Genomic DNA, 24837 nt, shown 5'->3' with positions numbered 1-24837 from the left:
AGTAACAGGGTTTGTGGGAAATATTGAAACAGTTTGTCGATGTCAACTGTTTATTTCGATCAATAAGGAAATCTGATGTTTGCAAATGCAGCATATAGTACCATTCAAACACACCTTGTCAGGCGAGAGTATTTGATACCAAACACGAGCTAACCTTGTAAAACAACAAAGAAATATCCAGGAGAAAATAACTAAATCCCTTTGAATTTGATTTAAAAAAACACACAGGACACCGTGTGATGAAGAGCCTCTCGGAACGAAGAACAGTTTGCACTGCCGTCATACTGTGACAGTATTTGATATGGCATGTGAGCAGCATATAGGAGCTCCTGAGCACTTGCCATAAGGAGCCAGAATTCATTATTCATGTTTAACCCTCGGGGCTCTGGGCAAGCGGAGGAGCGGGGGGAGGGAGGATGGGGGAGGAGAAAGAGGGTTGCATGAACATCCAGGCCTCCAAACCCATACCTGTCAGATCCAGGTGGGGGTGTCATCAGCGTATCGAAGGGTCCTCTGTACACCTGCCAGGCTCTAACCCCTCTTCTTTCCTCTCTTCTCTCTTTGCTTGTCAGAGTGCCTACGCTCAGCAGCCAGCAATTCCCCCTCACTTACTACGCACACACACACACACACACACACACACACACACACACGCAGAGGAGGATCATTAGGACTCAAACCTCCTCTACTGACAGCTGAGCAAGCCGCAGGATAGCTTCTTGATTTGATAGTCTGTGTGGCTGGATGGCACCAGACACGTTTATGGAGCTACTACAGCCATTAGAAACCCATTATTCTTCTATCAATCCCTGACAGTTGTCATAATATCTCATTCCGCTTTGACCTATGATTTATGCGACAACAGTATATATGTGATGCAGAGAAAAACAACAGTGCAATACTTAATTTCTGTGAAATCTCTGGTTGTACATGGCCAGGTATAACAGATCCTCAGCTTCTCCTGCTGCCCAGAATATTTGATTCATGGGGAAATGGACCTTACACGCAGACTGCAGATCTTGAAGAATAATTCAAAATGTGTCTCTAACTGTGGAATGAATGATGAATGGAAAAGGCCTTGGACTTACTCACTGTACACCTTGAACAACCCAGTTTGTGTTAATAGTCAATGGACAAGGCTCTGCTTCAATGTCCTGAAGCACAGTGTGGGATGTGGCACTAGCTGGGTTATCATGTTATTACATGCATTACATGAAAATATGTTCATACATATTTACATAGAAACAGGGGTGGACAAAATAACAGGAACACTTGTACAGTACACTGGTGCTGACACAAGTAGTCAATTAATCAATTTGTTGATAGAAAATTAAGAGTAAAGAAAGTAATTTATTAACCAAAAATGCCTCTCTCTCTTTTTTAATCTGTAAATTGAATATGTTCAGATTTTTTTACTATTTGTTGGACAAAATAATGAATTTAAAACATCACAGATTTGCTGTTTTTTTAAGAAAAAGTGCCAAATATTCACTGGTTTCATCCTCTTAAATGTGAGGATTTCATGCCTGCCTTTCTCATATATGTAGGTAAACAGAATGTCTGTGGGTTTTGGACTGCTGGTTGAATAAAACAAGCAATCTGAACACAACTTGGGCACATTGGGTTATTGATTGATTAATCGATTCATTGAAAAAAAGTCATAAGATTCATGGATAAAGAAAACAATCATTAGTGACATTAGTGAGCCTTTAAATACAGTAAAATAGCCCTACATTAAATAAAACCTGACTACAGCTGAAACTCTTTGTGCAGGATTGTATAACTGCACACACATATAGCAAACACATACATCATATTTTTATATACAGTATACAGAAGTTACTCCTTATGGTCCATAATGTACGCTCCCCTTACTGTACAATCAAGCATCAAATTCCCTTAAGCACCACTGGAACGCAGCCTTGAGGCTATTTGAGGTCTGCAAGCATCATCCTCCTGCTGCTTTAATCAAACACACACTGCATTATCAGAGTGTACATAATCAAACAGGCACTGACATGTTTGTTCTTGCCAAGGACAAAAGACAGCTGTCCAAACCAGGAAAAAAAATCTCTGGGTCTCTGAAAAAAAAAAAAAAAAAAATCACAAATGACCACCGCGCAGCTTCTCTCAGTAACAACTTGTTTCAGGATTTATTGGATGAGCTAATCCATGACGGCATTTTATTTCCCCAATTTGCTGTAGCAATTTCTCTTTTGTCCACTAGCAATGACATGGTCACTAGTAGACTCTGGTCATAACTGCCACCATAACTCACTACCTAACACTAACAGCTGGATTTCTTATATATATGCAGCTCTACTAAAATATACACTATGAAGCAATAAATGAAGGGTTTAATGATGCGCTGATGAAGCTAATGTCCAGTAGGTTGATCTGGACAGCACACCAGTCTAGTAGTGCCATCTTCTGGCCAAAGGTATTATCACAAGCATGACTCGGAAACAGGCTGACAGAGACAGAGTGAGCATTCTTCATTCATTCACCGGATATATCAGTTTGAGCACAAACTGGGACAAGAGAGACAGACCATGTGAGAGGCTGTGAAAATGTGATGCAGGAAGAGGGCAAAGGGTGAGCATGTGTCTGACAAAAAGTGTCTGTTCAGCACTGCTGCCTGAGGGGATGAGTTTGTGTGTGTGTGTGTGTGTGTGTGTGTGTGGGTATGAAACATCTGCTATAGGTCATGATGACCCAGACATACTCAGAGCCCAGATTGCATCCCGAGACTGTGAAGGGAACCCACACTGGATGCACATTTTGTTTTAGAAAGAGGTGATCTCTACTTTCTTTCCCGCTCCCTTGACGGCAGAGACCTCGCTGCTCAGCCCAGAGAGCTAACGGTCAACATTTGCTGCAGTTTGAAATAAAATCCCCTCCCACTGCTCCTCCTCCTCCTCCTCCTCCTCCTCCCAAACCTTCCCTCGCTTTCCCTCCTTCTCAGCTTCCCTCTGAAATCACTTCAAGACAGGCTCCCTCCTACACAGCCAATCGGTGAGCTTTGTGGGATTTATGGCTCCCATTTTCAAAGCTCCATAAAATGTGTATTACACTGTGTATGTGTTCCTGTGTGTCTGCATGCGATTGTACAAATAAATTAACCAAAATTCAATTAAGAACACCCTTTCAATGGAGACGTTAAAATATGTCCTCACCATTAACTTAGCTGAGCGTGTCAACTGCTTTTTGTCCATTACTGTGACTCAAGTCAAAAACAGAACCATGGATCTCTGAAGCTATGTTCTTAATTATGAACGAGTGGCAAAGAAATTCTCTTCCCACAAAAGAGCGTCACATTAGGAGAGTCGCTATTTTACAACTTCCTGTTCATAGCTTTGCCTGGGGCTCTTACAAATAATCTATTGCTGGTGAACTCTTGATCTCACAGAATAAATAGCTAACACTGCTGGTACTGCAAAAACATTTTCAAGATTTTCATTTTAAACAAAGCCGTAAACAAAAGTCACTGAATGAAGATGAAGTTTTTCGATAAAGCTTCAGTTTCTGTGTATGGAAAATCCCCAGAGAATATAATCCGTGACATATTCTGCTAATAAGCTCTCTAGTTAGTTGGATCTGCCATTTAAAGTAGCCTACTGATTGGTCAGCCGAGCCGCAGGGATCCTAGGGGTGTCTAATTAGCAGCTTTAACTTCAATTACCACAAAATAAAACTTCTTGGACAAAACGTCAGTGACCTTTTTCCTAAAACACATCCAAGAAGTGAAATATTATGGTCAGATTCAAGCCAGCCTGTTACAGTTTTACCCCAGAAAGTAATTAGTGATTCTCAATGACATATTTAAAATTTGTGTTCTTAAGAAACCAATTTAACTAAATCACATAGTCATAGAGTCTAACCTATGCCCTGTAGAAACTGGCTGACGTGCATACCCATTATAAATCTGTTGTAATGGTCCATGCTCTCAGAAAACAGGTTGTAGCATCAATGTGGTGTTTTTCAGCAGTTTGTCCCCTAAACTTATGACGGACAATAAGCTTTGTTCTGTTGTTTTCTGTTTGAGATCAGAAACAGATGTGAATGTGTGAATGCATATCCTTTGACTGTAGAAAAGAAAAGAAAGGAAAAGAAGAGGAAAGAAAAAAAAACAAGAAAAACAGACCATGCATGCAAAGTAAAAAAAAATTGCATGTTCACAAAATGTTTGGCAACAGCTCAGGATTTTTGTGGTCCTTCAAGTATAGGATAAATCTAAAGGGGACTCCTCGTGAGAAAGTACACGCACAAGAGCACAGCGCTTCTCTTTTGATATTGAACCCGGCTGCCTATATTCTCCTGAGATACTCCATCATACATTTCAGAGAGCGTTTAACACACATGCTCCGAGGTGCATGCACACAATGCATGAAACTATGAAGAGCAACACTCACACATGTAAAAAAAAAAAAAAAAAAAACATCACAGCAAACTAAACCAAAACACACACTGCTGTCAGAAATAATCTACAAAGCCAGCAGATATATGGTGATTGCAATGCACTGTTACTGAAGAAACAGTGCAGCAGCTAAAAGGTGGAGGCTATGTTTTCAAACTCCATAAGCTGCAACAGATGTGCAGACCAGTCAATATACTATAAACAAATAAAGCCATATGAAGCCAGGCCTATGGGCTTTAAATCACAGGATGCCAATGGTAGAAATGTTTTCCAGATTGGCTTTCTGTAAGGTCTTAGGAGGAATGCACTGGCTGTCTGTGTTGGTTTCCTGCTTGGTGACCATGATGAGCGACTCTGTGACACTTAAGACCAAACGCTGTCACAAAAGAAGACAGAGATAAGGAAGTTGGGTGTCCGATGGTGGAGAGTAAAGGAGTTCTGACTACTTGCACATAAAGACTTTTTATTACATTCAAGTTACAATGAGGCGAGAATAAATAAAATAATACGCATTTCTTATACTTAAGTCACAAAAAATTGGTAAAAAGTGAAGGTACAAAGACTGAAAGAAAGAAAGGTACAAGGAGAAATATATGATGGGAAAAGAAAAGAAAATTGCTGGGGCTTGTCCTGCCTTACTGCCATCTGACAAGGAACCGTGATTCACGAAGTAGCAGAAATACTTAACTAGCTAACAGCCTAATGAATGTTTTACTGCGGCGACATGACTGCTGCTGTCCAGCTGTGGCTGCTGTAATGGGCACACCGCTGATTTTTCTCTTGGGATTTTCAGCAAAGCTCATCTTGAGTCACAGTGAGGGGCCAATTGCCCACCTCAACGCCCTGCTGTTTGAGGTGAATGTTTGATAGGGGTCTGGCAAGGAGGAGGAGGGGGGGTAACAGGGAGGAAATGGGGTGATGGGGGGAAGGATGGGGCCAAAACAGGGACGGGGGACTATGGGCACTGGGACTGGTATCAAATTACAAGACCGTTTGTCAAGCATGTAAAATGTAGCTGTGGTCCAGTTTACTCGACTCGCTGTTGTCGCTACTTTTTGTTGCCTCGGAGGGTGGAGCTTTTTTTTTTTTTTAACAAGTCATTTAGCATACCTTCACCAGTGGTTCCAGATGTGTGATTTACAGAGAGCATGAGAACTGCTAGCAAAGGAGCTAACAAGAGTTGGGGGGGTGGGGGGGGGGGTGCTTTCAGGACTCTGTGGAAGTGTGAAAGGTTTAAGCGGATCCTGTGGTGTCTTCACTACTGGGACTGCTGTTGTTGATTGATGGCCTTGCTGAGTGGTGGGGGCTTCGGGTCACTGAAATGGATTAATACCATTAGCATAACAGTGGATCGCACTTTTGTTTCGAGCATGATATTCTGCTCCACGGTCTATCTCCATAAGCCTATTAAGCACCAGAGTGTCACCGCCTATTGTCAGCTATCACCTTTCATTGTGTAGTGGATTACTGCTCCCGTCCAGACAGGGTTCACAGCTCAAGCAGACATTGTAACCCAGTGCAAGAAAAGCAATGAGCATTGATCACCAAAAGATATTCTGCTGTGCAACATCACACATGCTGCAGGCTAATTATGGTGCATATTTAATGTATATATACATTTAATCATTGATAGGTATGTGAAGAATGCTGCACAGCTTTTTTTTTTTTTTTTTTTTTAAATACACAACATCCCAACAAGACCCCATTCTCCTCCTTCCCTTCGTCTGCCTTGCTTCTTCTAGAGGGGTGGGGGCACAGAGGAAGGGTTAAAGTAACCAGTGGAAGACGGGGTGTAGGGCTGGGCCTCAGTGTGGGAGGAGGGGGGGGGGGGGGGGCTATATAAAAACTGACAGAACACAAGTGGTGCTTTATCCACCCTGTCCCGCTCTGGGTAAGAGGAAACCCTAAAGTGCTCTGGCTCAACCAGCTTTACCCCTTTCTTTCTGTCTTTTCACTCACACCCGTCGGACGTGTGCACGCTCAGGACGAGAATGGCAGCATCATCTGCACAGAGAACCCACGGGCCCTGCAAAATGTTGGCTTTTGCTTTGCTTCTCGTCGCCTCACTCTTAAATGGTAAGTAGTAAAAAAAAAAAGCGCTTAATGCAAAGAGGGTCAACTTCTCAGAGATCGTATGGCCATCTACAGGGAGAGAGGGAGGGCCAGGAGGGGTGGGGCTGGGGTGGAGGAGTGTTTCTTTGAATGGTCTTTGAGTTGAATCCAGGTTTTAACCCTACAACCCTTTTACTCTCTGGAATGCTAACATACTATCTCCGTACTGAAAACAAATCTATAACATGAGACTTTATGTGTTTTGAAAAGGGTTTGATAAAGACAGAAAAACATTACTTTGGAGTACACCTTGGCAAACAAAGGGATCACTTTTGAGACAGTTGTGTAATTGTGTGGAGGCACAGGGACGTCTTAAATAAGGGTTTGAAGTGGAGATCTCTATCCTCAACTTATTAATTTACAGTATGCTGCCAAAATAGTGCTTTCTGCATTTTGTCATAAATTTCCCTTTTGCCTTTTACGGTTCAGTATTAAACAGTTTGTTAACTTTCCTCAGGGGCTATGTTTGCTACTTCATTGACCTGATTCCCATGATCTTCGAAGACTTTGAGAAATGTGTGTATTTATATTTAGCTTGGAAATGTGAGGCCAGCTGAAGCGTGCGTGAGAGGAGGGTGTGGAGTTTGGTTTCTTAATGTTGGTTTCAAATGTGGTTGTGCTGATGTAGTAGGAGCTTTAGTGAGGCATCAGGGAGAACTGTTAAACTATGTGTTAAGACGACATGTGGCTCACATGGCTGAGCTCTTTATACAGTAAAGTATTTTTACCTGGAATGGAACAACCTCATCTATTGTCGATCAACATCTTTACATTCTCTTATCATTCTTAACCAATCAATAGGGTGCGGCCAATTCAAGTTCAGGTTGTTTGTTTCTGATAACGTCACCAAATTCTGCACAACGCTGTCTCTTTTAACTTAAGAAATTCACTCAAGGTTTACTTTTATTCTACTTTTAAATACCCCCCCCCATCAACCGGGGATGTAGTGTACACCCTCTGAATTCAGACCTAGCCCATTTAAAACTGAGTCCACTTTAGTTCAAGTCCAGTACAAGTCAAATCTGTATAAGAGGAAATTGAGATCAAAGACCAAATAAGACAGTAAACAATGTTCATGTTTTTCCAAATGTAAAAATACAGCCCAATGGCTTGCTTAAGTGTAAAGACATAGATCGATATGGACGTGCAAATATGACTCCAGTTTTACTCCATAAATTGCCTTCAGTGGCAGGAAGAAAATCAAGAGATGGATTATGTGGAGAAAAAAAAAACATCTGTGAAACCTTTCAGATGAGTTGTTTCATCCTTCATTAGTGTCCAAGCCAGCTCAAATCAAAATAAACACAAGGCAAGACCAAGATGTCAAAGAAATGTAGCTGAGAATGAATCACAGCTATACTATCATCTACAGGACTCTCTATTGTGGCTGGAAATGAATCACACACTGGATTGCTTAATTCAAACCTTATGTCCTGTTCATGGGATATAGCTTATGGGAATGAGATCATCATCAGCGAGAGGCAGCTGCATCTGCTTTGGAAAATGAAACTGCCTTGACATCATTTCAACCTATAGATTCGGAATCAGAGGCGGCAAAAACTTTTGTTCTGCTTTTGAGTGGGAAAAAACCCAATCTCTTCTCTGAAAATCACAAGCTGCTAACACAAAGCAACTCAAAACTTGTGACACACTGCAGTTGTGCCAAATGTGCGCGTCAAAAAAGATGAACAGCAATGGAGCAGATTTATGAGATTATTATACAGAAGAAAAAGAAGATCACTTCAGTTTAACTATATTTCAACTACAGGATAAAGCATCTGTCTCCGGAGTCAGACAGAAATCCCTCTTCCTGAATTGTCTTGTCAAACCTGAAGTGTGGAGCACGGCAGAGTTATGTAAATAGAGGAAAGATGGACTAACTATACAACTTTACTGTGATGAGGTCAGAGCGGATTCACAGATGTTAGTGAGCGTAACGGTTACCAAGACAACCTGGAGGGGGGTCGTGGTAGCAGAGGCTAAACAGGAGATGATCAGAAAGACCGGGGGGAAACCCCCGTTGAGAAAGTTTAGCAGACTTTGGAAAAGCAGTGAGAGGGGTGGGATGAAGCAATGCGCAGGGACTGAAAAGATGCTTAGATTGACTTTGTTGTCTCTGACATGACTGGAATGTCTCATTCTTGGAAGGTTTCTGTTTAAATATGTGAAAACTGCACTTATAAACAATTTCATAATACAGCTTAAGCTCTGTCTGCACTGTGGAGTGGTTTTAGGAGGCTCTTTAGTTCAGCAACAAACCCTGCCCAACCTCGCTGCTAACCCCAGAGCATGTAATTATGTAAATCGTTATTTGGGTAGTACCCATTGAAGTATCAGATGCAACAAAGAATCACAGAAACAATGTCAACAACAGAGCGTTCACTCCTCTCATGAAGAAAGTAGCTCAGAGTGAGCCAAAGTCAAATCCCAGAGTCAAGTGCGCCAGCGGTGGAAAGCAGACATCTGGGCGCGCGCATACATACATAAGACCCTCATTCACTTGGGATAGTGTTTTTCATCCTCTCCTAATGGGAGAAAGGCTGCTTTTCCACTCATCTCTTAACAGCTTCGACTCCGAACATTTTCCAGCCTTACGACTCTGTTTACTGTGTGTATTCACATACAGTAAGCGTTGACATGGTGCAGCCAAACAAGCTGCTTCATCAAACAACCAGAAGCAGCCAGCATGTGCCCTGATCTATAAATTAGATACATGGAAGGAAAAGGGAAGTAAAAGCCTGAGTGTCAGATGGCAACACGTACTGTAAAACCTCAAAATGAAAGCAACTGATGTTTCAAAAGCAGAGAACAAATCTTTGCGCGTCGACTAAGTGCACTCTAGTTCAGCGCCTTAATGGCCTCTTATGGTTGTTTTTCAATAACACCCCTGGATGTGTGTGCAAGTAATTACTCTGGTAGATTTTTTGAAAGATATAGTACGTCTCACATTCTTTCTGGACAAAATCAATGTTGGGCCTCTGAGCTACTGACGCCCAGATCTGCTTCACTCTGCAACAGGATCCCCTTACCTGCATACACTCAAACCAGACAGGCTCATTCAAGGTAATGCACAAGGCAGTGAAACTGTAGTGGGAAATTGTAAGCGTGTGTGTTGGGAGGGGGGTTATATCATTTACAATTGAAAGCAGATGTCATGTTTCCTGATTGTGTTCCTCAGAAACAGGCATCATGCTTTTGATAAGGCGCTGCAGTGGCCTCGAGGTTGGGTTGGGTGAGCGGTGCAGCTGGGCAGCGTTGGGTGAAGTGCTGCCTCCACGGGCCTGATTGAAACCATGAGATCCAGTTGCGTTTCTGCCAAGAGAGAAGAATGGGCTGGGCTCTGCTATTAATCGCTGTGACAGGAGAACGACAGGGGAGGGGGGGGGGCAGTGGGGAGGGGGGGGGGGTCAAGATAGTGGGGTCAGCAGTCTGTTGTTTCAAAGAGGGTAGAGTTGCAGAGCATGTTTAACCCTAAGGGACTAGGCTCCAATGTCGCATTCCTCAACACACTCTCAACTCTCAAATTCAGATTCTTAAAGAGCAGCAGGATATTAAATCATGAAAACACTCCGCATTAAGAAAACACTCCGAATGAATGATGCTTTCATTAATCGAGAAAAGCCAGAACGAGGTAACCACTTATGGGGCTGAACAAGATGAGGAAAAAATGAAATAGCACATATAAAGTGATTACACATTGTTTTGTCTCCACCTTCTCTGGCCCTTTTCATACCTGATATTAACAATATTTTACTTTGAAAATCCATGTTGGGGTGAGTGCGGGAGGGGTGGGGTGGAGGTGCTCTTGGATCAAATTTCTATCCAATTGATGTCAGGGTGATGTCAGAGGACCTCTGACGAGGTCCTTTGACATTACAAATTTGAGGCACTGCCAGAGGCAGCAGAAGAAGGAAAAGTCCACTTTATGGCAGTTCTATTAGGCATTTTTGCAATTTTTGTTCAGTATTGCATGAAATAATTGTACCTATTGTGTTCCACTAAACATAAGGCATGTAATCATGTTTACGGTTAAATTACCATTTCAAAATTCTTCTTGAATACTGCTCTGGAAACACAATAGTTTTGTAATCGCATGGTGGTTGTTCACCATCAGGTCGACAACCACCATGCGAGTCCCAGAGTATGGGTGTTGAGGGACTCCCATGCTGCCCCTTACCACAGACCACACTCAATCCACACCGTGCAAGGCAGCCATACATATCCTGTAGACAGATACATGAGGAATATTTCCAGGATTTCCAGCATGTAAGTTCACCCTGATAGAAAAGAGGAGGCGATTAGTCTTGAGAGTTTATAGAAGCTGTCTTGGCTGGACAGACTCACACACTCATTCAAAAGAGTTAAGACATCTACATTCAGCTTCAAAACCTGCAGGAAAATGGGTTTTGGTGCTGATCAAAGTTGCAAACTTCATTTGGGGATAGAAAGATCTAAGATCAATTATATAGCTTGAGAGTTGGACTGTCTTGAGTCCCAATGTAAAAAATATAATGTGGTAACAATTGCATGCTGCATGCTGTGGCAGGAAGGGTGCAAGTAGAACCTCAATCATTGGGACACGGTGGTCCACTAAGGTGTGCAGACCATTATCACCTCACCATGCCCCATTACACAGCAAAGGGTTTCCCCCAACAGAAGCACGGAGAGGCCGGGGGGCCATGGTTATAAGGCTATATTTTTGGGGTTTGTCCCTCCTGAACATGTGGCTCAGGACGTCTCTAGAAGCCAGGCTTTGACTGGAGGCCAAAGCCATTGGGGGATATACCCATTTAAAACATCCAACAGCTGGTTCATGTTTCACGTATGAGGTGAAAGATGAAAGATGCACAGTAGTTGCAGATGGGTGCATTGGCTGCATTTAGAAGTGGCACAGCATCTTAAATTTAAAAAAGAACGATGAAACTTTATATGAAAACATGTCCGTCCATTAGAGAAACTAGAACGTATCTGGTCAGTCAAGTTTTCGAGTTTTCCGGCTTGAAGTGATTATGAGAAGCACAAGAAATGCAAAAGTTATTCAAAGTGGACATGTGCCTTCATGTGGAAATTGTGCATGTTTAGCCATTACACACACCATGAAGCAAGCTTTTATAGACTGAAAGCAGGCAAAGATTTCTGGGGCCAGGGGAGAGAAAGTAGCTGTTACAATATGACTCTTGGCATGTTGCTTTACATTACACTATAAGGTGTGGGAGGTGAGAAGGCTGAAGCCTACATCTCACCTCGATAGATGCCTGGGATTAGCTGTGCGTGACTGGGAGAGGGCGAGCAGACAGGGAGGGTTGGGAGGGAGAAGGGCGTTGAGCAGCAGGCTTGTCTTCTTCCAAAGCCTGCCACATTCCTCCATCCGGAGTCCCAAGAGATGGGGGGTGTGGGGTAGAGCATTTCCAGACCGCAGCCGTCACTCAGAGCAATATGGTGGGAAAATCTTCAAGAGAGCAATGAAGTCAGGGCCCAGGCTGCAGAACATACGGAGTCAGGGCTGATTAGGTTTGTCGTGTTTTTGCAATGATAGCAAGACACATGACTGATGACTGATATCTTAGCTGCCTTTTCACATTGCACAAAAAGAAGGAATGAAAGACAAGTCTATTTGGGTATTAGTGGTTGATACGAGGCTCAGGGGTTGTGGACAGTGTGCATTAGTGGAATAGAGCATATTCACCTTTACCTGTGGCTCCTGTAGAGTGAGTGAGTGGAGGCTAGAGGGAAGTGAAGTGATGATGGGTTCAGAGGTCAAACTGTCAGGAAGTGTGCTGACCTCACGCAGGGAGCAGGGCTGCAGCAAACACCGGGGACACCACTGTATCAGTCAGAGCACATAGGTACAGGTCAAGGGTACGATCTTATTTCAAAAGAAACAAGAAAGCGACTTGCGGTTCCTCTCGTCTTCACACACAGTAAATAAAAAGCAAAGTAAGCAAGAATTCACAGTTGTTGAAAAACAGGCCTTGGAATTAATAATAGCCGGACTTGAAGCTTTTAGGTCTATGATCAAAAAAGCACAATTAAAAGCGGTCACTCAGATGCTGTTGTTTCTGTAAATGTTGGCCATAAGAGGCAATTATATGCAGAGGTTTCAATCCCTCTGGGCTCTGGTCTGTCAGGAAAAGTTGTTTGTGTGTAATGAGTGATGGCTGGTCACAGAGCGGGACACAGTTTACTGGCTGTGTTGGCAGCATTGCAAGAAAACAAGCAGTGTGTTATTGTCTCTGAAGCTAAACAAGCATGTTTTGCTTCATGAAAATGTAGCAGCCAAGTCTCACAAGTGTGCTTGAGGTGCCATGACATCATTAGCACATGACTAGTAAAACACAGTTGCTTTTTTACAGTATGGATTTTAAACCTCTTAAGTCCTTCAAACTCAAACATGTGCTGTATAAACAGGGAAATTGTGTTAAAATATCAATTCCATTGTGGGTCTCTCTATTTTACAGAATATGCGAATTCATTTCCAGTCAGTCACCACACTATGACTCCCACCAAACCCCGAACCCCAAACTGTTACTGCAAACTACACATACCCATTAGCCACAGTGTCAATCTTTAGACTTTTTTAGTTTACAACACCACTGACAGAGTTTTACCCTCCAGTCCACTACAAATCACCTGATGACAGGAAGTGATCACAGAGCTGAAACAACACATTTCAGCCTCTGCACTCTCGCACTCCTGTGTGTCACATTTGTATGAGAAAACCCGATTTATGCCCGACCATCTCACCCATTTTGAACCTCATCCTTTCCAGTAAAATAAACAGACAGACCACCCAGAGACATGAGGGATGGCAGATGTAGGCTACAGGCTGCAGACCAGGGGTCTAACAGACAGACTTAACAAGGTTAGGGAGTCCTTGACCTGTTGCTGGTCCACACCCACGCTAATGCTCCTAATGGTAAACTAGAGACGCCAAGGACAGTGAGATGAGGCACTAAATTCTGCAACATTCTGCCACCATAGTGAAACTTCAGCAGAGCTTTCTTGCCCTTTACTGTAGGTTTGTCATGGGTGAGGAATGTGCAAAACTGCCTAGAGGCCAATGACTCCTATGTATTTTTACATTTATTTGAATCAGTTACAGTTAAGTGTAGGTTTATTTCCCTTGTATAGATACTGTGTGACAGACAGCTGCAGTGGACAGTTGCTAACACTGAGCATGCCGGGAGACCTCCTTGGAGATTACTGCCCCACCTGCCAGCACGGCACACACACACACAGTGTTTACTCTGTACTTGTGGCACCTGTCTGTCACAATGATTTATCAAAGGAAGCCAGTGGACATGTGTCACAGTGCCACCACCGTGTGAATATATCTGCCTCATGTGTGAAAACCTCAAGATGTGACTAGAGACAGTGAGACGACCATGAGGAGACAATACGGCGAAAAACAACTCCTATTGTTCAAGGAAGACAAAAGGAGGCAAAATGAATTTAAATCAACTGGAATTAAATCAAGTTATTTTGTAATATATATAATAAATATGTTTCAACAACTTTTTAATTATTTTACCATTTTTCCTTGGAAACAACTCAGTGGTCTATAGCTGCATGCGGTTTAGCGATGGGTCATTTTGGTCTGTTTCAACTGGGACAATCTCATGATTGTCTGTAAGTATCATACAGCATGGATTATGCAGTATTAAGGTGGAATACAAAAACTGAAGAAGAAATGTATCATTACTTTGAATGGGTTTTTTTGCACTTCACCCGTGTATATAACATCACCATTAAACAATTTACCTTGTTGCTCAGATCAGTTAACTAACTAACTAAATAAGTAAGATTGTTATGCTGTAAAATGTTTGCTGATGTTAGTTTGAGTCCAAATGTTCAATCTGGGAGTGGCAGTACCATTTAGTTCAACAGGAGGCAGCACACTGCAATTACAAACCTGAAATCAATCACAAACTCAATCTGGCAACCAGTAAGGAATGACATAGTGAGAGAGAAATAATGAGATCTGCAGAGGTAAGGCATTATGGGAATGTTTTGAGAGTGAGGTAATGCTATTGTTGTTAGACAGAGAGAGGGAAATCTGGGTAAAAGCAATGAATGCATACTGACTTCTGGATCCTACCCGTGCAATTTGATCTGAGCAAATCAGAGCAATAAAGGCCTCATTAGCTCAGTGGCTGCGGGGTGTGGTAGCATATTTTAGAATTTTGTTCAGAGAATAAAACGTGCCCTGGAAGTTGTCCAGGTTATTACAACTTTGAAGGTGAAATAATTTACATCTGAAAGAACCTGACTAGAAATATCCTATCAAGACTTTGATTCAGTGTTGCAATATATCAAGGACTCTTACCCTAAAGTCATACGACTCACTGAAAATGGAAAATGGTATAATGGCCTATTGCATAATTCAAAAATTTGGAAAAAGTGATGTTTTCAATGGCATCATTACCTGGCATCTTTTAGCAGCACATTTAATCAGATTTCACATTCAAGTGTTTAACAGGGCTGATGGAAAATCATTCCACTCACATAAATATATTTCACAAAACGTATTTAGTATATCCCCTTCGTGCCTAACCTAAAGTGAGTCACTGCAACCACAGGATCATTTGAAAAACCTCAGAGTGAGAAAGATTGCATTTCAAAGCAAATCACTTCATGACGTGATCCATGGATCTGAGAGCATCAGTTATCTATGACCTAATCTTCCATCACTGCAGAGGCCTCTTGGGACACAGAGAAATCCCACTGTGTGCACACCAAAGAGCTTTCACACACTGCTCATGCATTAGGATGACAACTGACGTTAAGATAGCACAGTGGTGAAAACTACCGACCATCCAAACTATGAGCTACTGTCTCACATTACAACTTTATTAAATCATGCCTGCAGAACGATAACGAGTTGATGTGAGATAATGTCTCATGACTCTTCTGAGTAGCTGTACTTAAGACAACACTAGGCAAAATACTTTCTTTTTTTACTTCACATGACAATCTCATGTTGGGTATGAACACGTTTTGTCTTCAGGAAGTGATGAATTGAACCATTTTACCCAAACTACAAAATGGAAAACTGTCCTTTAGAACAGCAACATGTGAGCGCTCCATCCAGAGAAAGCAGAGCCCACTGTTAGACATTTTTCTTTTGTTGACTCTGTTGTGATGATGTGATCACAGATTGTCCACTCTGGTAAATGTGATCTTGCTGCGTGCAGATACTGGATACTGAATATGAAAATGTTAATAAATTTATGTCTTGCCACCATTTGGAGCTAGGAAAGTGCAGAGTTGCCCTGTTCAGCTTTAAATGAAACATGAACTTCTTCATTTTCAGTAAAGACCATACACCATAGAAGCCCTCAATCTATATATTGTGAATTGAACCCTGCTGAAACACATCTTTATAATAATATTTAAAATGTCCATTATATAGCTAACAGCATGTTTGCTATGAGCTGACAGATTTCCCTGAGAAGCTCATAGCATTCGTCCCAGTGGGAGTAAACAGGAGGTCAGAGCTTTGCCTGGCAGGACCAGTCCAGGTCTTGTACTGAGGGACAGTTTAGTCTACCAGAGGGTTATTAATTACACAGTCCCTCAGTGCTGAGACTCAGCGATTTGAGGCCACACTGAGAGAGCTGATATTTTATTGCACATACACAAATTGAGACTTTTCAGACAAAGTGACCTAAAGCCTTGCTCTGATTTTACAGCAGGAGTCATGGCACAGGAAGAGGAGGTTGTTGCAGCGACGGTGCCTCCTGTGGAAGCAGATGCATACGTACGAGGAGACATGATTCCACAGACGACTGAAGCTCCTGGTAAGAAACACTGACTGGCCCATCATACATTTATACAAGGTTTACTCTATATATTGATTCAGCACGAACGAAGGACTCACTGATGGGAAAAGGTAACCAATTTCGCTCACCTCCCAGGGAAAAAATAAGCTATCAATCAACTTGTTTGACAGTCAATCTATAGTGTATATCCGTGGTGACTGAATTCACTTTAATAACAAATTAAATGTATTAAAACCTCAGACCCTTCCTCTGTAAACACAGCCAAGCCCAATCATGTGTCCCTAACAATAGACATACGCTTACCACCACTACAGCTCATGTTTTAATGACACCATAAAATGAAATAAATCAACATTTGAAAGATTGTATCATACTGTAGAGACAAAAGTGGGCCAGAGCAACAGCAACTTGATTAAATAGAGGAAGATGAGGAAGAAATTCTACATACGAGATAACCAGTGTACTGCATAAGCCTGATAGATCTGATCCCATTAACACATGGTGCAGAATATATCAACAGTTAGAGTGTAACTAAGACTCTGGGTTTCATGAACTGGTGGTGGTGAAGAGATTATTGTAGCTTAAATGAAAACATCACTTCTGAGTCAACTGTATAAAAACCTCAGATCTGCAATGTGTCCGTAGCAACTTTGAAATCCAACCACAACGCCCACACAACCACAACCATACACCGCCAATGTGTTTTAATATCTAACAAATTAACAATTTAATGTTGAATTGCTTTTGCAGAATCGGAGGACCCACAAGGCCAAATCTTGGTTTTACCTACAATGCAATCTCCAGAGCCGACTGAACAGACTACAGCAGCAACAGCTACGGAAGAGGCAGGTGAAGCAGGAGAGGCAGGAGACAATATGGACAGCGGCCCTACAGCTCCAGAGGACGCAGGTGACGAGGGAACTGAGTTCACAGTTGAGGTACATACTGATATGCCCAAAATCGTGGAACCAGAGACCGCAGCACCTATACCTGCCAGAGGGGACGGCCCCATCAACATACCCATCATACCACAGGTAAGATAAAGAAGTCCCTTCAGATCACTCACTCAGTCAGTCATATATATTTATACATAAATATATATACACACACACACACACACACACACATATATAAGGTTACTGGTTTGTAATATGCAGTCTGGCTGTATCTGTACGGTTACATTCAGAGAAACGTTATCTGATAGCTACTGGTAAATTTCACTATTAAATAATTCTGAGAAGTGCGCCTCCGGGGGCCACGTGTTTGGTCTTGTTCATAAATGTTGTGCTTCCAGCCAAAATTGGATACAAATTTGTGGTGTATGAATAACTGACCTCAATCGCATAATTTCTGTGATTGTCAGTTTTTCTGAGATGGTCAAACAAGTTTGTTATTAACCTATAAGCTGTGCTGTAGGAACACATTTGGGTGTCCTCTTAGATTGTTGTAAATAGAATCAAAACATAAAATAAAATAATATGCTTATAATAGACAGAGCAAATCAGCAAGTGTCCACCATACTGTGTACTGTAACATGTTAAAGACATTGGCCACAAACCTAATAGTTCTGTACACTTTGGCTGATGACATACAGCAGTGTTGAGCGGAACAGTGACATGGGAAAGTCACAGGATAATTAAGGAGTTTTGCTTTTTCTCTGCAGCCAGTGCCACAGGACGATGTCGTCTGTGTCAGCAAAGAAGCGGTCCAGGACAAAAACGCTGTCAATCTAAAACTCAAGGCCTCCTCCAACTGTGTAAGTTCAGAAAACATCTTGTTCTGTCTGTTTATGTATCTATTTATATGGTACAGAATAATATCTGTTTGTGTGAGTAGAAAGAAGAAGGTTTTGCGTAGAGATAAAATGTCAGAGGTATTGACGATACAGCAGAGAGGGCAGCAAAGACTCTTATAGGGGCAATATGATCCTGCAGGAGTGCAAAATATTCATGCACATACACACTTCCACGCAAACCGACAAACTGCAGGAAAATATTCTCTAGTTGGTTTTGATGCGATTCCGAGTCGGCTATCAGTTTACTAAACATAAGCTCAGCAGGAAATTCTTCCTTATTTAACAGGCAGTGAATGTTACATCTCTCAGGCCCATAAATCAGTGAAGCTAGAGAAAAACGGTGTTCATCCTTTTGAACGTCTACTCCTTCGGTGGAGAGGAATGTGTAATGTATAGAGGCCTGAAGCAGCAGCGTGGGTGTGTGTGCATGAGTGTGTTTGTGTGTAGAAACAAAATATTCAGTGTCTCAGGATAACAGCTTTGAGGTCTACAGGAAGGAGGTCTGAACACACTAGATGTGATTTCAGCTAACTACGGCTCTCACATAGCCTGAGCAGTAAATGCATTTTTTAACATTTACACAATGCATAAACAGCTGTAAGCAACAATATGTACAACAGAGGGTTCCTTGTGTACTCAGACAAAGACACTTCACTCAACAAATCCAGAATTACTATAAAATATGGCTGGATTGTCTTTCCTATCTTATATATTTATGGAGACTTGATTATTTGGGCTCTATCCAAACCAATATTTAACCATTACATATTTAACTACTATTAATGTCAAAAATGTCAATATAAATATAGGTTTAGAGACTAAACATCTAAATGTAATCCGTTTGACTCGCTGCAATATCATTACAAAATAAAAATCCTGTATGCTTGTAAACTATTCAAATGATTCTTAAAGACATTATTTCTTAATATCGCTCAATGAGGAGTGAAGTACTGAGGAGGGTCTGACAGCTTTGACACTTAGTTCAGTATTGGCATTTGGTATTCCTGATCTGAGATACTGTCCTTGATATGGATCAGATTACGTCAATGAAAAGATTGTGAGCAGGGTTGTGATAGCCCTTATTGGATTAAAGATAAAGAAAGATAGAAGGAACAGAGGATGAAGGGATTAGAGGTGTTGTGATTTTGTAGGGAGCTAATCATTTGGGATCTGCATTGAATGTCACATTGTGAGATGTGCAATCTAGAATTTGATAAATGAAACCCTTCACATGTTGAAATTAAAAATGTTTCAATACTAATCATCTTTTATTTTGGTCTCCTTGCAGAAAGACACCAAAGTGAAGATTGAAAGCGTTCTGCAGGAGCTATGCGGTGAAGACTGTAAACTCGAGATCTTCCAGGAGGACAACTCGGACGAAATCCTTGTATCTGGAAAGTATGTTGAAGGTCAGTGACGCTCCTTTGGTAATTAATACGACAAAAATGAGCATTATTAGGCTGCTTTGTCAGTTTTGAAAGCAGCAATATTTAGTTTCCACTAAACCTGCATAAATATCGGCTCCATTGTTCCGAACTTTAAAAACTCCAATTTACCTTACTTGCTGCTAAGATGGATTATCTTTTTCATCACTATAGGGTACTTTTAAGTTAAGTAGCATGTCTAATTCCACCTCTCTGTAAATAAAAATGTACTGTAATGGAAAAAGACAAACAAAAACCTTGTTCTTTTTATTTGCAGCTGATGTTGCGGGCATGGCTAACAAGTTCAACAACGACAACATCAAAGATAAGGTACAGTACCACTTGTATTGTATATATATAATAAGATATTCAGTGAGTTATGATTAGATATGTGACTGCGATTTTCCTCCATTATGGTTTATACCTTTTCTATGGCCATGGCAATGACCAAGCCCGTACTCAATGTCACATGTCCAACTAACATCACACCATGCACCATGAAGGGCCTGCAAAATACATATCCAATAGTAAAAAGTTACATACACTGGAGTCAGCTACCATAAATTTACTGGTTGACTCATAATCAAACCAGACAGGAAAATACACTAGGGAGAAGAAAAATACTGCCTGAGTTTGTAGACTTTTCCACAAGCTTCAAGCTGCCAGGCTGACAGTTTGTGTGACAAACAAAAAGCCCACAAACAATCTGCTTGTCAGCTGCAAAACATTTCTAGCACCTAGGGAACAATCTTGGGTTATGGGTGTGCCTGTCACACCCCTCTGTCTCTTTGCATTCATCATACACTTCATTTCCTCCACCATATACTGAATGACCTATCAGCAATTCTTCAACTCTTCATTATATCGTCTACATTCTGCTCACTGGCATCTTTTTGTTTTGACACTGTCTTGAAGCCAGAGGAAATACTGCCAACTCAGTAGGTACACCTCCATAAACAAAGAGTGGAGTCGTTTTTTTCTATCTTTCAGTCATGACAGACAAGAAAACAGCAACCAGATAATGAAAATCTCTTTCTGCCAGTACAACAACTGATGGACACTTCACTCATGTTATTTTGTTCTCATTTATCTTATCAGACTGATGTGGAGGAGGCTGTTCCTCGTTGGGGGAAGAACTCTAAGTTGGTACTGGTCTCCTTGCTGCTGACTGGCCTGTTGCTGGCTGCACTGCTGGTAGCTGGTTATTACCTCAAGACCCACCGCAAGAACTCCAAAGGAGTCAGACTGGTGAGTAGTAGATTAGAGGAGGTGTGCCACAATGTTAATACCTAATGAGCCAAAAATCTGTACTTGTTCATACTTCAGGAAACTTTAAAGTTGTTTTTCACGTCACAGACATTGTTATTATTTTGTTTAAGCTACATTTAGATGCACTCATGAGGACAGCTATTAGACAAAGTGTACTGAGACCCTTGGTACCTTAAAAGAAGTCCCACCTGGACCCACATTTCCTTTTTACCTTGTATTGCCCCGTTCACTGCCTAAAGTGCAAGCAGAGAAAAGCACCATGGGCTGGCAATGAAGCAACCACCTTTACTGACCTAACCAAAGATAATTTGGCCCCGCAAGATCCAGTTCACTGAGGAAATTGTACAGTGTTTATTTGAAGTACATATGGATTAGAGGTCAAACGTATGGTTGTCCTCAGGTCAATTCCTCACTCAAGGGAGGACATGCTTGACTCACATGTCCCTTAACTCAAAGTAGCATTGAGTCCTCTCTGCTTTTTCTACTTCATTGCCTTGCATGGGGGCTACAGATGGTTTTAGTTGTTTTTTAGTTCTCTCAAGCCCATGACATCACTTTAATAAAAACGTTTACATATGGAGACACACCCATGTGATAGTTTGGATGGAACAGATTGCCGAATTGCCTTCGTTTGGTGTCTTATTTATTGAGTAAGTTTCTGTCACAGGCATCAAACAGTATCCTCAAAGTCAAACAGACAAAACACGACACCAAACAACAAAGTTGCTTACAAAGGGTTCACATTTTCAATAGCACGCATGCATATTGTTAACCTCCCAACAGTAAAACAATTACCAAAACCCTCCTGAGCGCACACACAGCTGAAACCCATAAAACTCATTAACGAAGAATGCATTTGTTTAGTTTCGAACAACGCCCACAAAAACATACATTTTCAATCACACACCTTCTTGCTCGTTTGCATGTCCTATTTGAACAGCAAAATGAAACCTGTTGGTGTTAAACCTATATGAGCTCTGACACCAGTGTTGTCTGTGTGCTTTTCTAAGGCGGAATCTTTCCAGGTGGACGAGGAGAACCAGGCCAATACCCTGGTGTCTGTGGCTCCCCTGCCCCAGGAGCCCCTCGACAAGCCGACCGCCAACGGCGAGTCTCCACCGGAAAATGGGACCAACCCTGCCCCCACCACTAACGGACACTCTGCCACCCAGACCCCAGTGGCTGACACAGAGATGTGAATCATGACACCCCTGACCTCCTGTTCTTCCCATCACCCACTGGGACAAACTACCCACAAGCCCCTCTGCTGCCTCAGAGACTGTCCACACACTGAGACAAATTCAACACGAATCCACCAAATACATTCACCTCCCTTCTTCCTCTCCTCAAGCTGCACCTCTCGGGACGATGATGACAACAACGATGGAGCTCATGACTATGATGACAATAATGACAATGCCTGTAATGTGAAAAGTTTGGGATCACTGGCCTTTGCTTGTGTCAAGAAGAGCCTACATACGCTGTGTTTGGGATCGAGACTGCTCAGCAGGGCACTGGCTGGGTTTTGTTAGCTGCCCTGACTTCAGTCTAGTTGTATCAATCATTGTAGAATCACCAAATAATGCCAAAAATGTGCTGTTGATCCCTGACGAAGAAGCAGAGAACACTCTATTATTTGAACCCACAATTGTGGTGCAGTGAAACCAATGAAGCCAGGCAGTTGAAAGGAAATCAGTTTTTGTACTGTTGTGAAAAGGACTGACGCTCACTGCTTGATTGTTTTTTTTCCGATGTGATTGAGGAAATGTTTGTTTTAGTAGCCTCTCTATTTGCCATAACCTTGTTAAGACCAATGAAGTGTGAGGCGAGAAGAAAAAGTGAATGAAGAGATTCATCAAGTTTGAATTTACTGAAAGCTGGTTATATTTTCTCACAGAATTGTAACAAAAAAAACTGCCACGTTTGCTAAATAATTCCTTGTTATCGTTGACATTCTTTCACATTTCTGTTTTTGTGGTTGTATGGTGATTTTCATGGTGACATTAGTGTAACGCCAATTTTTCCTACTCTTACTACTGTCTTTGGGAATGGTGAAGCGCAGCAGCATTTTTAAATTCTTAAAAAAAGAAAAAACACAAAAAACACAAAGTAGACTGGGAGTTGGGCTGGTAAATAAAATCACTGCCTTGAAATTTCCTACAGCAGGTTCAGCATTCATTCATCTTTAAACATTTTTTTTACATCAGTGGTACACATTTTCTTAGCTTCTCTGGCTGCTTCCATAATGTGCTGCATGTGTAAATAAGCCTGCTTCCTCTGTTAGTAGTACCTGTGTCTGACTCATAAACTGTGATTGTTGCCAATATCTTTGCAGGTTGTCTTCAGCTTACTTGTGTTGTGCTTACTTGATTGATGAAAAGAAACATACATCAAAAAATCCTCCACAGCAGTTCCAGTAAAACACTGTTTTCTTTTCACATTATAAAACGCACAGCTGTACTTCGAATCAGCAATCACTAGCACGCGTGCACACACACACACAGGAACATTCGCGAACACATTTCTCCAAAGGAAAAGATGAATTGACAAGCAGCTTAAGCACTTGCATGTAAATGCAACTGTGTGTAGCATAAACAAGCAAGTGTGACTCTGGATGGTACAATGAAGTGTAGGATTGTTAACATATACAGTCACACTGTATATCCAAGATGTATGGTCTCTTACAGTAAACCAGCTCTTAATACCCATTGTCCAGAATCAGAATCAGAATCAGAATCAGAAATACTTTATTGATCCCCGGGGGGAAATTGTACAAAATTGTCCACCATCTGAATACATATAACTGTTAAGTACGGTATACTCATGATCCTAAACGTCCATTAAACAGAATATGTCTCAGGCGGCTTTAGTCTGTTCAACACAACCAAAAACAACGGACACGTCCTATCATGCAAAGCAGTGGTCTCTTGATCCTCGAAAGTCAAATTAACTAAAGTATGGTTTATTGCAAGCATACTATTCTTGATTTAATTTCCACCAAAGGTAATGACAAATGAAATTAGTTTGTTTTAAAAGAGACACTTGAACGTGATCGTCACTCTCAAAACTGAATATAAACTACTCATGTAATATGAAGCAAACATCAAATTAGATTTAAACGAATGATAGAATTGAACACTGGTATGATAACATAGGTAATACAAAGTTTTCAGTCATGGTTTCTATTGAAATGCAAATCAACACTTTGACTCAGGCACAGCAGGTCATAGACTGCTGAACTGAAGCCTGCATGTAGTTTGAATATTCATAGTGAGAAAGCAACTCTGATGTACAAAACACACCATTAGCAACATGTTTTAGTGAAGTCAGAGGAATAATGGTTGCTCCTGAGTCGTATGTACAGCAGAGGGAGGAGACACTCCCAATAAAACACACACAATTTTAAATATTTGTTGTAAAGAGCTCAATGTTCATACAATATCATTTTAAAGCTTGTGCAAAATGTACTTAAGTATTCATACTAACTGGTCACGTCTGATTGATACCACATACATTTAATAAGACTAGTATCAACACCAATACCAATCCAGTAAACTGGATCTGTGCATTATTGTGTGTAGAGCATATGATAATAACATTGTTACGTTGTTATTGTATGTAGAGCATGTAGAGTATATCCAAATATAAATCCCTGAATTGCCACGTTTGGGAATTGCATGAACATTTGCAAACAATTTCAAGACAATCTTCAGTCCATACTTTGCATTTGCCTTATTTGTAAACATTTGAATGCCCTTAATGTGCATGCCTTCCGGTGTATTTTCATAACAGCCTGGGATGCACTGTGAATGGGTGCTTGCTGCTCCTTCAAGTGTAGTAAGGACCCATGACAGGTTGAGATAGCTCCACAGAAGGGAACCTCAACATGAAGAAAAGTGCTGTCAAGTTTCTCATTCTCACAGGTCTCGTCAAGGTGGCTCTCTGTGTCATCTTTGGGAGGAATATTTACATCGCCCAAGAAAAGACATGGTCAGAGGCCAGAAAATACTGCAGAGAGCGTTACACTGATCTGTCTTC

General features: G+C 41.5%; 1 protein-coding gene across 1 annotated transcript; it reads left to right on the top strand.

Annotated features, from left to right (window-relative positions):
• The first annotated feature begins 6408 nt into the window (after nt 1-6408).
• Nucleotides 6409-21998, top strand: LOC139283467 (hematopoietic progenitor cell antigen CD34). The gene is made up of 8 exons (XM_070903482.1): nt 6409-6493; nt 16222-16329; nt 17062-17345; nt 17975-18067; nt 19395-19515; nt 19808-19860; nt 20629-20778; nt 21810-21998. The coding sequence occupies exons 1-8, from the start codon at nt 6409-6411 to the stop codon at nt 21996-21998; spliced, it is 1083 nt and encodes a 360-aa protein (XP_070759583.1).
• The last annotated feature ends 2839 nt before the right edge of the window (nt 21999-24837 follow it).

The sequence above is a fragment of the Enoplosus armatus genome, chromosome 3 (assembly GCF_043641665.1).
Source record: "Enoplosus armatus isolate fEnoArm2 chromosome 3, fEnoArm2.hap1, whole genome shotgun sequence".
In the NCBI taxonomy this organism is placed as follows: Eukaryota; Metazoa; Chordata; class Actinopteri; order Centrarchiformes; family Enoplosidae; genus Enoplosus; species Enoplosus armatus.
Note: the sequence above shows the minus strand (reverse complement) of the source record. Positions and strands in the feature narration are given on the sequence as shown.